General features: G+C 35.0%; 1 protein-coding gene across 16 annotated transcripts in view; it reads left to right on the top strand.

Moving 5' to 3' along the window:
- Nucleotides 1-3253: 3253 nt before the first annotated feature.
- The window catches only part of LOC143255404 (roundabout homolog 1-like), a 147544-nt gene continuing 133472 nt past the window's right edge, over nt 3254-17325 (top strand). For all 16 annotated transcript variants that reach the window (XR_013030608.1, XR_013030606.1, XR_013030605.1 and 13 more), the window contains exon 1: nt 3254-3411. Coding sequence is in view for 12 of the 16 variants with exons in the window: in XM_076511024.1 (XP_076367139.1) it covers nt 3327-3411 (85 nt within the window). In the remaining 4 variants the exon portion in view is untranslated. The remainder of the gene's footprint in view (nt 3412-17325) is intronic.

Raw genomic sequence — 17325 nt, 5'->3', positions numbered from 1 at the left:
TAACTTAGCAACACTACAGTGTGTTTATTATGGTAAAATTCATATTTTTGATAACAAAATACAATTAGGCTTCTTTCGGCGCAAGGATACACAATGGTCTATCAACGCCCAGATTTTAGAGTTGTTCGGTCCGTTATCTTACTGCTGATACACCAGGTGGGGAAGGACTTCAGCATTAGAAAATCAGTTAAAGTTCAATGTAACTGACATCAATGAAATTCATTTACACTGAGTGAAACTATAAACGAAAACAAAACCTTATACTATTTCAAGAAAAAACACAAAATTCAAAGGATAAATTAGTGTTACCTGAAAATAATACGATGAATCTAAGAGCAACGAATGTGTAAGCAAATGTAGCCCTGTAAATAATGTACTAACAGGCAAAACTGTGTAGTCTGAGAGTAAGTGTACGAGAAACACATGAAAAGGGAACGTAAGCTTAGAATAAATGAATAAATATACATGGTAATAGAACATCGAAAGCAGAAAATCGAACAAAGACGAACTCGTATGACTATCAAGATATAAACGAATGAAGTACACACTCTAGTGTTGTGTTCTAGTGTTATATTGTCCTGTTACGGAGGCACATATTTCAACGTTAATAATAGCAGGGCGAATATAAGCTAAATATTTTATTCTATAGCAGATAATTTATTGTTCTCCGTTAAAGGCAGGATACAAGGTAGCTTCGTCAGAAGATTACTAAAAAGTCACGCATGATATATCGCGTAGTAATTAGTTCGTCAAGTCAAAATGTTAATTACGTGGAATCACGATATATTACATGTAATTTAACTTCTGTAGCTTTATAACTCATCTTCAAAGATACGCCGAAGAAACTGGAGGCATACCTACCACGGTGAAAAGTAAATAATTCTACCGTTATGAGGTTTCTATACTAATACTTAATTATTTAGCGTCTTCAGTATCAAGTGCGAAACTACATAAAAATATGAATAAAATTTTAAAAACGTCTGTTCTTGCAGTCCTTATTTCCAGAAGTAAAAACTTAGTAAAGCGAGTTGGGAATGAAGCAAGTTCATTAGTATACAAAATAATATAATTTTGTTTGTTTTTGAATAGAATGGAAAGCTAATCCATGGCTATCAGTGCTAGTCATCAGAAATTTTTGAAGAGATAGAAACTCTTTCTAGGCAACACTACCTACCGTCAACTTATAGGCTTCTCTTTAGCAACGAATAATGGGACTGACCATAACATCATAACGTTCACACGGCTGAAAGTATATTCGGTAGAGGGTTTAGATGTCACTACTTGAATCAAAGTGGCAAATGAGATTACGTTTGTTTTATCTTGAGTGAGGGCTTAATTTCAAAACGTATTTATTTATTTACTATTTAGCTTTTGAGCAGTGTAACATTCTGTAATATAACACATTTCTTTACACGCGAATTAAGTTTATATACCGCATAGAATTCGTGAGAGAAAATGCTGCATGACAGCGGACTTATAATTTTTAATCTAAAACGAGTCATCAAACTGATTTTGTTACGTACCCCACCACCGGCGCGCAACTGGGTTGTTTCAGAACTCAGATAAGTGAGAAAAAAAGAAAGTCACTGGAGGAACGTGTTATAGTAGTGCATAGTTTAAAAACACTACAAACTTCTGAAGAAACAACGTGTTCCACTAAATACAACGAATGTAAATAATTTGAAAATATATTACTGGAGAAACATCATGTTATATTGGTTACTCCATATGTAAAGAACTTGAAACATAGCATTCACATTACAGTAATTAGTTTAATGATATTTATAAACATCATTAGAAAGAAAGCATCATTTCTGAGAATAAAAGATAAACTATTTTTCAAACAAAGAAGCCAACGTTCACTGACAAATGCAACGTTTCTCTACAACGAAATCCCAATATGGTCAATTTTGACATGAACAAAATCGAAAACTGTCCATATCACTGTTTGTGACCTGCAAAAAAAAAAGTATCTTTGGACCGAATCCCATGTAAGTTGGTTTACATATATATGAACTGTTCACGAAAACCCAGACTGTATTTCTTCACTGAAACATTGAGCAAAAGAAAAATAAAAATTCTGTTTGGGATCTGTAAAAGTATCTTTGTACCAATTACTCTGTAAATTGGTCAAAATACGGCCGATTAATTGACCAAAATTTCTAAAATTATGTTCTTTTTGTGAGTTCTTACCCTCCTAAAAGACTCAAGATGGGCAAATCCAACTTTATTTTGCATGCTAATTTGTTGGGCGCATGAATACAATAGCAATAATAAGCAATAATTAGCTATTCTAACTAGAAATAATAACAATACTCAATAAATAGGAACATTCTAACCAAACATAATAGCAAGAACAGGCAACAAATAGCTATTCTAACCAAACATAATACCAGTAGTAATCAACTAATATTAATATTCTAGGACTTGTCAAGAGGAATGACTTACAATTAAACGTGTAATATTACTGGATTCCTTTCGTAATGCATTTGAGGTTTAGGCGTTTTGTTTGTCCACCGATTTATTTTATGGCATCAAATCATGGCACTAGAAGGGAAAAAAAACCTACAAGAAAATAAACTCGGTTGTCATTGTTCCATTACTTACAATCACAACAATAATTAACTGTGGCCGATGTTAATTATTAGCTTCGCATTTTATCTTATAACAAGTTGTTGACATTGAATAAAACACTTGCAATGACGCTGCAACTAAGAGGTTAGGACGGACAGTCCTTCTGACATTTCACCTATAACCCTCACCAGTTTCCAATTTCCAATTCAAGAATAATGTAGGTGGAGAATATTTTCAGACACCTGATGGATAAGTTATGATAAAGTTCACGGAATCATGGATGGAATTCATCGTACATAACAAAAGCTGTATTGAAAAGCTATACTTGATTGATTGTGTTCGTTGGATGTCATCTGAAATCCTTTACAGATTTATTACAAAACCAGAAAGTTGAAAGTGTAAGTTTGAAAAGAAAAGAAAACTATTAAAGACTTTAAAAGAATTTTTATTGAAACTAAAGTATTACTGTACTAACTTAAGAAAATAGAAAATATAGATTACGCAATGAATTCGTGTTGGTTAAACGACTTAAGACCGCTATACCTTTACATAAAAAAAAATCTTTGTCCAAGGTTGGGCAATTCTAATCTGCTAAATTTATTCTCATGTTCCCGTCCAACGCTTGACTCCACCCATAAAATAAGTCGACTCTTCCGTCAGGGAAAGAACACATTCGGCTCGCTCCTAACGCGCAGTCAACGCATGGAACTCGTTTCAGTGGTATATCATAGTGTTAGCGACATGCTGCCGCCATGTGTGGCGTACTTCTAGTGTGTCTTCTTGCTATTCCTCACTGGAGTTTCTTTTTCAGTCACTGGATTACAGTCGCCTCCGCATGTAAGTTGTGTTTCGATACACCCTACTTGTTAATTCCCCCAAAATATTCTGAAAGGTATACGTGTTTTTAATACGCAATATTAAAATAAAAGGCTTATATTTGTCGCATTTTAACAGTCCAATCTGACATACAACTAAGGAATTTTCTTAATAATCCTATTTATTATGAAGATCAGTCAGTCCGATTCTATAAAGTTCATCATAATTATTCATATTCACATTAACGTTATAAGTAACTATCGTAAAAATTATAGTCCTCTGTTTTACTGGTGATTGTGATCTCTATAGTTGCCAAAACATTGATAATTAAAAAACGTAGTGATTTACGTTTTTTGATATCAATGTGAATCATTTTGATGGAATTATTATTTCTCTGTTAATAAAAGTACGTGCTAAGAAACACTAAGATATCGAACAATCCTGTCTCCTGGCAACAAATGGAACAAAACTAAAATCTGCTTCATACACAAAATCCGATCTGTAATTATATCTTAATTTTTACACATTTCTTACATTATGTTCAGGACACAACTAACTGTAATTATATATGCATATTTTAACTATAATATTATAACACATTTCTTGCATTATGTTTAGGAGACTTAATGTAATACACATATGTATATGGAAAAATCGGACTGAGGTTAAAAATATACAATCCTTATATTTTTTATCAAACTATAAAAAGTACGATCTTTTTAACAAGCAGCCTCGACAGATTCTACATAATAAGTGCTTGTCATGAAAGTTGTAGTTGTTATTTAAACAGGTGGCGCTTTTCATTATATTCCTATTATCATGTATTTTAGCTAGTGTCTATAGCACTTAGGGTGTATATAGTGTCTATAGGGGTTTTATAATTTTAATATTTTTACGTGCAGACAACTGCGTTGAAGTCGATGCTAGATAGGTAACGTTTTCCTAATTGTTACAATGTTGTGACTGGATATTACAGGTATTTCCACGTATCACTAAACACTTTATACCTACTTCTACGTATTTGTGTAAGTTCATTGTATATATGTATTTTTGTTGGTGTACACATACACACAGTGATAATAATATACTCTACTTTCGTCGTTATACACCTGAAAAATAAATTTTTTTACTCCTCCAAGGGAAAATATTAAAAAACAACAACAAATGAATCTGATATTCAAACTTTCTTCCATTTCGCTTCGTAATATTTAAATTTTGAATATCGGGAGAAAAGGGCTGTTTTCTAGACGACGTATAAGCACTAGCTCTGTGACGTAGATGAAATTAAAAAAAGAAGGTTGTAAATATCATATGTAATAATTTATGGTCCAAATAAGCTATGAATAGAAAGGTTGCACGCGTAAAAAATCATGAAACTCTTCGTGGTGATTTCAATTTAATCAAGGTAGAAAATTAGTTAATGGCGTTTACACTCGACCGTTCGCTGGATAATGAAAGGAGTGTTAGGGGGGAGGTGATACAACGAGAATCGTATATTCTCGCAAGGCTGTCCACACAAGGGATGACCGTTCATAATAATAAACTGGTCGAAGAAGGAAGGCAGCTTGTTAACAGCACCCGCCGCTAACTCTTGAGCAACTTTGGTCTAATAATGGGATTTGCCGTTACTCTTACAATGTAGATACAGCCCAGAAAAGCCAAAAGCGATGTTCTTTTAAGGGGGCCACAGTCCGTTATACAAACTTCACACCGTATTCACGTGAACTTGGATGAATTGGGCTATTGAGATAAGTGGGTATAAATAATTACGCATAGCTATGAAGGAAATAAAAATGTCTTTCATGCCGTTATTGACTAGAAAACTGTGAATACCTCTTTCAGTTAAGTTTTGTTGTTGATGTTTAACTAATTTTTACAATTTTATTGTTGATTGTTTCTCGAGTTTCGTTCATGCTGTAAAATACTGAGCCTCATTCATACAAGTTAGGTATTCTGGTCCGAGACCAAACTGAACAAAGTAAATAATATATAAATATGCATTACTAATTTATAATCGATTAACTTCTGACTCCTGTTGTTGTTGCTTGTTTGCAATTAAGCGCAAACCTACACAATGGGTTATTTGTGTTGTGCCCAACACGGATATTGAAAGACGGGTTTTAACGTTATAAGTCTCCAGACTTTCTGCTTGTTATTGGGGGATTTCGGCTTATAGTGCTAAAAATCAGGTTTCGATACGTGCGATTCGCACAGCACATATAGTCCATTGTGTAGCATTGTTTGCAATTACAAACATCCAAAAAATAACTTGTACATCTCTTTAATCCTGGTATTATCGAAGGGACCCTGACCCAATCAGCCTTTTAACACATTTTCATAAATATTTTCGCCTCACTTTCCTTGTGGAGCCATTATTTTGTTGATTATATGCAAGCACACACACACACACAAAATTAAAAACAAATATTACAAACTAATTCTGGGGAGTTCATTTTCATCAAAGAATATGTGATTGAAATTAATTTTCTGGCCACTTCTACCACGGTGATGTAAAAGCCAAAAATCATAAAAAACGACTTAATATTAGCAGAGGCCTGCAAAACATTGCGTTCAAATTAGTATCTTTATTGCAACAGATACTTCTTTAAATACAGGATTTCTAGAATAATACAAAATAATTCTAATCACAGAAACCGAAATATATCAATTCCTTTTGTCTTAGGCCTAACATTATTTAAACCTTTAAGTACGACCTGTTTTTTGTTTTGTTTTTTAATATACAAAGAAATAAATTACTGCTGCAATTTGTGTACCTTTTCGGTTTGGTTTAGTTAGGGCTGAACATAACTCTATTCAAAACTATCAATAAGCAAATTTATAAAATTATTCTATGACTTAACTTTATACAAACTTGATAAGCTTTTAATATATTGTACACAATGCACAAAATATATCTGTAAGAAATGGCTCGTTTGGGTTGAGAAAATATTTTACGCAGAGGAGCGAACAACGTTTCGACCTTCTTCGGTCATCGTCAGGTTCACAAAGAAAGAAAGAGGTAACTGACCGGAAGCTGACCACATGTTTGGAAGGGGTTGTGTAACTGAGTGTTGGAATGTAGAGGGCAGTGTTAGATGTTTGAAGATATAATTTTATTTTATTATATTTAGTATAGGTATAAATGCGTTGCTTTGTATTGGTTTATTTTGGGTTTAAGTTGCTGTATAAGTAAGGCTTCTTTAATTTTGCGTTTGTTTATGTTTGTTTCTTTATTTAGTATTTGAGTGTTTTCTATGGTTATGTTGTGTTTATTTGACTTGCAGTGTTCGAAAACGTGTGAAGGTGACTTTTTTATGTTCTTTGAATCTGGTTTCCATTTTTCTACTTGTTTCTCCAATATAGAAGTCGTGGCAGTTATCACATTGTATTTTATAAATAATGTTAGTGTGGTGTTTGTCAGTGTAGTTTTTACATAGTATAGACCTCAGTTTTGTGCCTGGTTTTTTTAATAAATTTGGTATTAACTGGAATGTCATATTTTATTACTAGTTTTTGCCAAATGTTGGTTATATTTTTGCTGATGTCGGGAATATATGGTATGCAGCAGTATATGGTTTCGTGATTTTTTGATTCGTGAGATATGTTGACTTTTGTTGGTTGATATTGCTTTCTGTCTAAGTGTGTGCGTATAATGTTTTCTACGGTTTGTGGAGGAAATGTATTGATGTTGATGAAGTATTGTTTTATTTTATCTTATTCATCGTTAATTTTATCTGGTGAGCATAGTTTTATGGCTGTGTTTATTTGAAAAATCACCCATACTGGACTATACATTCCTTGGGACTCAGCTCATGAAACAAAACAAAAACTCACATACTAAGAAACCAAATAAACACAGCCATAAAACTATGCTCACCACGGATGCAGAATGCAGCTCAAGAACAATAAGACGACATCTACGAGAGAAAGGCTTTAAAAACCGTAAACGTCTTCAAAAGCCACGCCTCCTTCCACACCACGAAACAGCTCGGTTAAACTTTGCTGAGAAGCATTAAACATGGGACGTAAAAAAGTGGAAGAAGATTTTGTTCTCTGATGAGAAAAAAATTTAAATTGCGTAGTTAAGATGGCTTCCAACGTTACTGGCACGATAAGGATATCCCACCGGAGACATTTTCTACACAAGACAGTGGAGGAGGTTCCATCATGATCTGGTGTGCTTTCTCCTTCCATGGAGCAATGGACCTTCAAGTTATACAGGGGTGTCAAACAGCAGCTGGCTACATTGGCATGTTGAAGAGAGCATGCATATTTACTGAAGGCCCTCGCTTGTGTAGAAATGACTGGATCTTTCAGCAGGACAACGCTGCATTCCGCAATGCCCGCAGGACAAAGGACATTTTCATGGCGAATAACGTGATTCTTTTGGACCATCCAGCGTGTTCACCCGAACTGAACCCCATTGAAAATATTTGGGGGTAGATGGCGAAGGAAGTCTATAGAAATGGACGTCAATTTCAAACAGTGCATGATCTTCGTGAAGCCATCTTCACCACTTGGAATAACATTCCAGCCAGCCTTCTGCAAACGCTTATATCGACCATGCCAAAGCGAGTGTTTGCAGTTATTCGCAATGATGGCCGTGCAACTCACTACTGAGACCTCTTGTTGCGCATTTCCTACCCTGTTTAGGACTGCTTTTTGGTATGGTCTTAAACTTTTGACCAGCTAGTATTTAGGCTAATTTCATAGCGTTCACATTTTCCCTATTAAATGCTAAGTTTTTTATTTTTATTTTCCTTTTTCTTATTTTCATCTTTCAAAGCTCTACTCAAATAAGTGGTTGAGTCTAACAACGCAAAATGCATATTTGTTCTTTATGTTCATTTGCCTTAAGATTTTGGCCAGCAGTGTTTAAATGTTGCGTTTAAAATATTGTCTATCCCGCATTTTTGTAAGAAATTTAAGTTTTAACCCATGCCAAATAATAAATAATATTGTATGAAACTCTGTATTTAATAAACTTTTTTTTTTACTTTTTTCCTACAACTATATATTCTCATTACTTCACACTCTTTCTTTCAAGTGTGTGGTTTTATTTATAAGCAATGTAGAATAATCAACCCTATGGCTTTCGTGTTTTCGAGTCAATTAACACTCGATCATAGATATCTCATAATGTATTATATACACAGTAAAACGATTCTTCTTCAAACACACTGGAAGATTTCACAACATCAATTTCCTAACCTTCGAAGGAAGCAAACAATACATATTATTTGAACACAATACACATTTGAAAAACCGACGAGGCTGAGACGTTATTTTATTCTCTGGAACGTTTAAAGCCATTCGTTAAATACTTAGAAAAGTCAAGGTAAACAAACTTCGCTAGCCACTTAACCCGAGTTGCGGTTTACTTAGTGATTTTTCTCATATCTGATAGGGCCTGGTAGAGTTGTACAACCATGGTGTTTTCAAACACGATCACAGACTGTAATGTTTACATAACGTAGAGGTTCACAGCCAGACCCCTCTGTACTCATAGAACACTCGTTGTCCATTCCAAGCTTCAGCGCCACAAGTGTTGAATAGATAAAACGGGATTTAGTTCAGAACATTAACGATAGGATGTAGTGATTTATAAACAGCCGTGCCTTTCAATAATACACAAAAAAATTACAAACTTATATAGAGTAAGAGCGACAAACATTATGATCATTTCATTTATACATACGTATGGTTAACGACATAAATTTTGTGACAACTGTAATATTGAAAGATGTAAGAAGTAATAACACTTGCTTTCTTCTTTCGTAGTTACAACATTATATTTATTATTTGTATTGTGTAAGTAAAAAAATGTGCTACCTTATCAAGTTTCACACAGTATTGTGTGAAAATGTTAGGATAAGAAAATATTTATCATTCTTTAAAATTCCCATATATTTGTACCAAGAGCATGTCATAAGAGTCCTGCTTGAATGAACACACTGATCAAATTTAGGGTCATGGTAAACTATGCAGTACCTTAATTATGCAGAGAAAAGCTAGCAAGGAGGTCGCCTATGGTAACTGGTATACGGTAACATATGGAACTAGTATATGCGAGAAGAAAGCAACTTAATATCACTTCACAAATAAACCTTGATACAAAAAACAGTGTTTAACACTATGTATATTAAGTTTTGCTGTCATGTCACGGCCCCAAAACCGTAGCGAATTGTCAGTAGAGCAGAGAGTTCACATAAAAGCTTTACCTGATGTTAGTTGACTTCTCCGACATATTACTGGAGACGTTAAATGCTCCCCAAATATTGTCAAGTGAGATCGTGAGACCGAGACAGGTAAATCTGAAAATAGGAAAGGAAGAGGCAGAACACCTGTATTCAATGCTACTGGTGTGAGGTATTTTTTGTTTATGCAGCCTTCGAGACAGAAGGAAGACTGACACTGATATCAAGCATGAGATAAACAACCATGTACCAAATGACAGAAAAGTGTCCAGATCTACAGTATCAAGAAAACTCAACGAGTGTTGAATGTTTGATTGTGTAGCAGTCAGAAAACATTCACTTCGATCCCCAAATGTTGTCAAGAATCTGCAATTTGCTAAATAGTAAACAAACTGGATTGTTGATGATTGTAAAAGGATGCTATGGACGGATGAGTCTAAGTTTAAAATATTTGATTTAAAGCGTAGTTTGTACGTCCGCCAAAGGAAAGGTGGAATATACATAACTCATTGAATAACACCTATTTTGACACATGTGGAGGCAGTGTGATGGTTTGGGGATATTTTCTGCTAAGGCAACCGGTAATATTTGCAAAATAGATGGTAAAATGAACCAGCACAAGTACCATTAGATACTGATCTGCCATAGTATACCCAATGGTTTGTGTATTATTGGTAAAGGATTCTACTACAAATAAGATAATGACCGCAAACACTTATCCAACCTACACAGAAATCATTAGCTAAGAAAGAAGATACCGGAGTCATTCAAATGGTGTAATGGTCCCCATAGAGCCCCAATCTCGACTCAGTTGAGCAGATTTGGTGTTTGATATCTCAAAAACTTAACAAATCAAAAGTTACTCCCAATGAAACTTTATGGAGTGTATTAGAGAATTTGGAGTGAAATTCTAACTAACACATTTGATTAAATATGTTGCAACAATGCCTGAAAAACTGTCTGCAATTATTAAAGCAAAGGGGAACACGAAATATTAACTGTTTGTTCAACTCAAGCACTTCCATCCAGTCTCTTTTGGACTAAATATAAATATTAAAATAAAAACATTTTGATGTTTCACCTCTGACTAACCTCATGTTATTTTCTGAAAATGACCTGAAATCTAATTCTTTGATTTTGTACTTAGACTTTCACACAGTATGATATTTTACTTGCGTTAAATTCGTCAGGAATTATTTGGTCATTAGCATTATAAACGGCAACATCAAATTTTCGAGATAGTTCCGAATGTCAGTCAAAGTTTATTTTGGTTTTTCTTGTGTAAATATTTTAAAGCTTTTTTATCATTGTAGTAATCTGGTTAGTTGTTAAAAATTTAAATTATTTTCGCCTTCAGATTCAACGATAAGGCGTTTGGAGTGTTTGATACTAATGATTACGTGGCAAATGTCAAGATGAAACTATTTGGAACAATGAAAGTGACATATAACAAGTATTAAAATTTTGATCTTGGTGTTAACCAGCTGAAGTATAAGCTGACATGAAATAATTCGTCTTCACAGCGGGGACTTGGATGGGGCTTTAGGCTCCCCAAGACTCGACTGTTTGTAAGCTAATGCAATGGTATGGACTTGAGGTTTCGGTAATTGAGATAGCTATCTGGCCACACACAGCAAGGTGTAAGAAAAAGTGGGATGGTTCTAACTGAAGACCGTCTGGGTGGGGGTGATGGTCGAATGAGAAATTGGACGGGTATTTCATTGTTTTTTATACAAGCATAGTACTCGCTGTTTCTTGGCAGTGAGCTGGCAGATAGATCTTAATGAACGTGCCCAACCTTTAATTGCCAATGTTAATCCTTGATCGGTCTTTGGAACAATTTGTCAAGAGGGAGAAGAGATGGATAGGGAATAGACTAGACCCCCAAGGAAAGCTGCCCTGAAGGTTCTAAAGACACTAAGAGCAGTTTTTATACTGTACATAATCAAGATGAGGGAAATGTATGATATTCGAGGACATCTAAAAAAACACCTCGAAAGGAAGTTGTGAACAAGGGAATATATGAAATAAACAGTAAATAATTTTTTTGTTTCAAAGAAGAGTTAAATCTTTCCAACTTCTTAACATCAAAGATTTTCAGTTTGGTTAACTAGCTCACAGTCGAAAGATTGTCACTGTGAAAATCTTTATACAGAACACTCGGCTGATAAACTTGTGGAAATGGAATGTCTTAAATAACAACGGATATTTTGTGCCTTCGTGCATTTTGTTTAAAACCATCTGCTCTACACAATTTTAATATAATATTTTTCTCATCATTAGCAAATACTTCAGATTCATATTATTCTAGTATAAGATGCTATTCGGAGTTATATACAGAACCATACTGATACACTAATTGTTAGGGCTACGTGATGACGATACACCCATATTTCGACAGCTTACAAATAGATGATATTAGTTTTAGAAAATGTGGAAAGAGTAACGTGTGTACGTTACAGCTCTATGAATAACCCTCCAAGTTCATTACAGTAGCACCATTTATCTGAACCACTCAGTTTGTCTTTATATAAAACGTGGAACATTTTATATCTAATTAGGTATTCGTGTATAATTTGGAAACTGGATTTTCATGCAATCGTTATTCATTTTGTGGAAAGATTTATTCCTTTTTATTACTGATAAAACTTTCGGAACAATTCAAAATACTGTTTATAACAGTAACAAAGCACAAGTGTATAAGGTTTATTTGCTTCTACACTTTTGAATTATTTTAGCTTAAGATTGAAATCAATCCGACTTTCGATAGTGCAACAAGATTCTGATACAATGTTTTCTTGTTTCTACGACAAGGAATTATTTTCAAATTGACAAAGAGTAGGAATATTACTAATAGTTTGTTTGTTTGTTTGTTTTGAATTTCGCACAAAGCTACTTGAGGGCTATCTGTGCTAGCCGTCCCTAATTTAGCAGTGTAAGACTAGAGGGAAGGCAGCTAGTCATCACCACCCACCGCCAACTCTTGGGCTAATCTTTTACCAACGAATAGTGGGATTGACCGTACATTATAACGCCCCCACGGCTGAAAGGGCGAGCATGTTTGGCGCGACGGGGATGCGAACTCGCGACCCTCAGATTACGAGTCGCACGCCTTAACACACTTGGCCATGCCGGGCCTACTAATAGTTATTGCTGACTTAAAAGTGTTCATATGCAGTAGATCAAGTTAGGTAAAACAAAAGTGCAACGACGTCCAGTGTAGTTTAATACTGCATATCATCTCATTTCTTCGTATGTTAATTACAATACCACCCCTACTATAACAGTGCCTTAACATATTTCCAAATTAAAAGGCTTATAGAAATGGTGGTAGTTACATCTTAAACAACTATGTAAATGTTTCCCGTGGTTCCTTCTTGCACCTCTTAACGGTTGTGTTTTGTATCACCTCCCAAGTTTGTAGCTTAACTGAATACTAAAAGAGTAGAAACCAGAAAACTAGAAAATGGACTACATACAACTGCTATGTATTAGTTTTACTTACGTTAGACAAACTAATTCTCGTGTGTATTTTTTTACGGTGATTACAAGTCTTCAGACGGCTAGCTCCACGCCGTACTGTGTAACAACGAATAAAATAAATATTGAATATTTATCGAGTATTTAACCATGTGCAATTAATTTACGAAGCCAAGATGTATGTAATATACTTACTAATAAAGTAGTAACTGACTTGTCTAAAAATAACGATAGGTGGCGTTTCTAAAAATTACGAAGAACTTAGACACGCGACACAATAAATCGGTTGATTTAAAAACGTGGACAGGTATAATAACTAACATTTAAGTGATAAATCATTTGACTAAACAGAACTGATAGTTATAATACTTAGCATTTAGGTGATAAATTACTTCATTATAATACAGTGATAGGTATAATACTTAACATTTATATGATAAATCATTTCATTACAAAACATGGATAAGTGTAATACCTAACATTTAGGTGATAAATCCCTGCATTAAACAGCAATGACAGTTATAATATTTAACATTACGCGATAAATCACTTGACTATAAAACAGTAATATCTAACACTTAGGTGATAAACCACTTGATTATGAAACAAGAGTAGGTATAATACTTAACACTCAGATGATAAACCACTTGATTAAACAGCACTGATTGTTATAATACCTAACATTTACGTATTTTGATTACAAAACAAGGATAGCTATTACACCTAAAACTTAGGTGAGATATCATTTGATTAAACAACACGAAAAAGTATAAGATCTCCCATTTCGACAACAAACCACTTGATAAAAAACAAAACAAGACAGGTAAAATAATTCGCTTATACAAATCGCTAATCACACTTTACAAAAATCAGTTGCAAATTCGAGCCAATCCCTTTGTGGCTAAGCAGTAAGCTTAAGAACTTATAACGATAAAATTCATAGTTCGATGCCTGCCGTCGCCACAGCGCAGATAATCCATAACAAATAAATTAGTTCGTTTGTTTGTTTGCATTTCGCAACAAGCTTCTCGAATGCTATTTGTTAATGTAACAGTAACAAAGCTGAAGGAAAGCAGCGAGTCAACACCACCCACTACCATTTCTTGAGCTACTTTTTTACCAACGAAATTGACCGTCACACTTTAACATGGCAAACATGTTTGGTGAAGGAGTTCGAACTCGCAGATTGCGAGTCTAATACCCTTACCACCAGTCCTTCTGCAAGAAAAGGTTCGAGTATTAAGTTGTGCAGAGCTGAAGAATCCAACACTTTCGAGAAATGAGTCTTTTTTTTAAAGCAGAAACACTGGCACAAGATACGGTAGAAATGAACACAGGAACCATCCCCAGAAGCATTACACAGTAATATACTCTTCTGCAAAGTAAAGGCTGTAGTTACGAAATAGAATCCTTCCCCCCGAAAAGCTATTTTAATGAAGCTTGTTCAATATACAAAATAACGAACAAGGGTTTGAAGTCAGCAAAGGCCCACAAGCTTTCAAACATCAGTATCAATATCTGTTTTCTAAAACCTATCTCTAAAGAGTCACATTTCTATCAAGTTCCCCAGTGCGGCTTCAATGACATTTTTTTCCTTTGATTTCCTTAACGTAGTCTAGAAAGCTAACGTCACCTTCGGTGGCTAATCCGTGGGATGTTTTGTCGGGATATGTGTGGTTTAAGACTAACTTTGACGTCCTATGTAGAAGTGATAGAATATAATCACGACCATGTAGGCGTGAACACGATCGACAGTGTAAAAATTGTTCCAATGGCTTCATGACACCTGGAGCATCTTTCTTACACAATGTGGTTGATCTTCAGTAATGAATATTTTCGTTTTACGGAGTCGAAAGATTATTTATCCCATTTTTTCGAAATTATGAAGTTAAAACATTAGATCAAGTATATGAAGTAAAAAGATTCTGAGAGAGAGAAAAACATTTGCTTAAGAAAGCTACACGACATCTTTCCTCGCTTTATAAAAAACACGCAATATTGAGTTATTATAAAAAGCCCTATGACAAAAAATTGCATTTGTAAGCTCGTGAGGGAGATTTTTTATTTCTTGAAAATGAGTTTCATAGAGTTAGATCAATACATTACATACGGTAAGGCAATATAATATTGCTAGTCAGCGAGTGTTATCACGATCGTATTCCTATGAATAGTAAATTATGTATGTATAAAGGTTATCGAAACTTACAATCTATCCTCTTTTATGACATGCATGGCCTGTATTTTTAACTTTGGGTTCTTCCCAATCTTTGCCAACAACCGTGTTCGCTCCAACCATATATAGCATCAGCATAATGGAATATGGCTCGTTTCGGTGAGATCCAATCTGTAATATAGTTCAATGATCTATTATAATTAGTTTGTTTCATTGTATCAGACTCCCTTTACTCCCAGGGATTGTGCTTTAGTCGCCAATGTCCACGCGACTCGTAAGGATAATGGCCTGGTGCACGTGTTCTACTTAGAGCCGGACAAACAACCTCTTCATACACTCAGCCGGCTGTGTAAACCGTTTCGTACGGAGATGTCCGTGACCGATCCCATCATTCTACGAGACGCATTGGTGACTGGGCTGCGTCCTACATGCCCCTTGTCTAGGACGGTATTCAGTCGTTTCTCGTAACGGAGGACACCTTTTATATAATTCCCCATCACTTCCTTTCATTTAAATACATCTGTCACCTCAACCCCTCCTTCTCGGGTTCTGGCATGACAGAGACCGTTCTAGTCTATCAGCTTTAGTGTGTAAAATCATCCTCCCTATCTGTCTCTCCTGCGGAGCCTTCCCGACGTCACATGCGGTCAGACCTTGCACGGGCCGAACATAAAGGCCACAGTGAACACTGGAAACTTCTAAGGCTTAGTTAGCGTCAAAAGGACTTTATTGGCGAAACATGATGCATTGTCGGGTAGCTTATAACGTATGGGGCAGTTCACATTTCTGTTTAGCTTCCTGCATCATTCCACCCCGTACAATACAATACAGCCAAGCTCCATGGAGCTAAAAAAATACACACGCCCAAAAACATATAAATCCCTGCTATTCATGTTTAGCTGGTAGAATACTTGAATACAACGTGAAATACTTTTAAAACAACTGCTGTTTGTGTGTATGTGTGTGGTTACACTTCTGTCATGCTTATATGTTATCCATCCAAACGGCTAATAAAAAACTGTTTTTGTAAAATCACCAAAAATAACGCGTCAACGAAATGCTCATGGAATTCAAAAGTTTCGGTGTAGTTTTAGCACCAGTCACCTAATAAGGCCTCGATATAAATACTTCAAATGTTACATGCTATTTTCTAAATGTAATCGGGAACATAGTTGGTTATTAAGTTGTTGTTTGTTTTTTTGGTGTGTTTTTTTGGAGGGTTGCTCATCAATAATGACAGGGGAAGCTAAGTCAGAAGATCTGCAAAGAGGGTGAAATTTGAACACCCCCTCCAATGCTCAGTTGAGAGTGTGGTACTTTTTTACAGTCCTGTATTTTGGTGCTATATTTATGTTATCCTGCATAAGAATATTTAGCAAACATAATATGACGAGCTTTTTTCTTGTGGCTCGTGCTAGCCAGCGGTATGGTGGATCATCACTAATAGCCATCTTCTATATATCCACATACTTTTTTTATGGGGATCACCTCACAAACTAATATTGCAGCACGCTCTTTAAATAAGTTGTTGCGTATTATAACGTCACTGCTGTTAAGTTAACATGTATAACCAAGTGTGGCCTACTAAGTGGAAAGAAAGCAGTAGGCTTAAAGATGGATAATTAAGTCATCTCTATGGTTTTACAAGTATTTTTTAATATGTAATAAAGTACAGATCACCAAGGACTCCTGGATACTAAAGTCAAGAACGTCTGTCGTTGTATCTTTTATGGTCGTGTGAGAATAACAGTTTGTAATCGATAACTATTTATGGCAACGTCGTTTGTGTTGATTATTATATTCAAGAACTGAATAGCACACAAATGTGAGAAATTCTGAAGAAGTCTAAAGCAACCAGTTATTGTGTATCTAAAGTTTCTGTTAAACAGTCAGTTATTTTTGTTCTAATAGAAAAAACAAACATGAAATAACGTAAGAACACAGAAAGAAATTGGTATTGTATTGATAGAGATGGGGTCAATTAATACGAAATTATCTTAATGTTTGTCCTAGACTGTATGGAGATCTGCTTTTCGTGATTTTTCCCACTTAGATTTTTTTCTACATCTAAACAACCTCTTTCGA

This window comes from Tachypleus tridentatus, chromosome 7 (genome assembly GCF_004210375.1).
Source record: "Tachypleus tridentatus isolate NWPU-2018 chromosome 7, ASM421037v1, whole genome shotgun sequence".
Taxonomy (NCBI): Eukaryota; Metazoa; Arthropoda; class Merostomata; order Xiphosura; family Limulidae; genus Tachypleus; species Tachypleus tridentatus.
The sequence above is the reverse complement of the archived record's forward strand: the minus strand, read 5'-3'. Positions and strand labels throughout refer to the sequence as shown.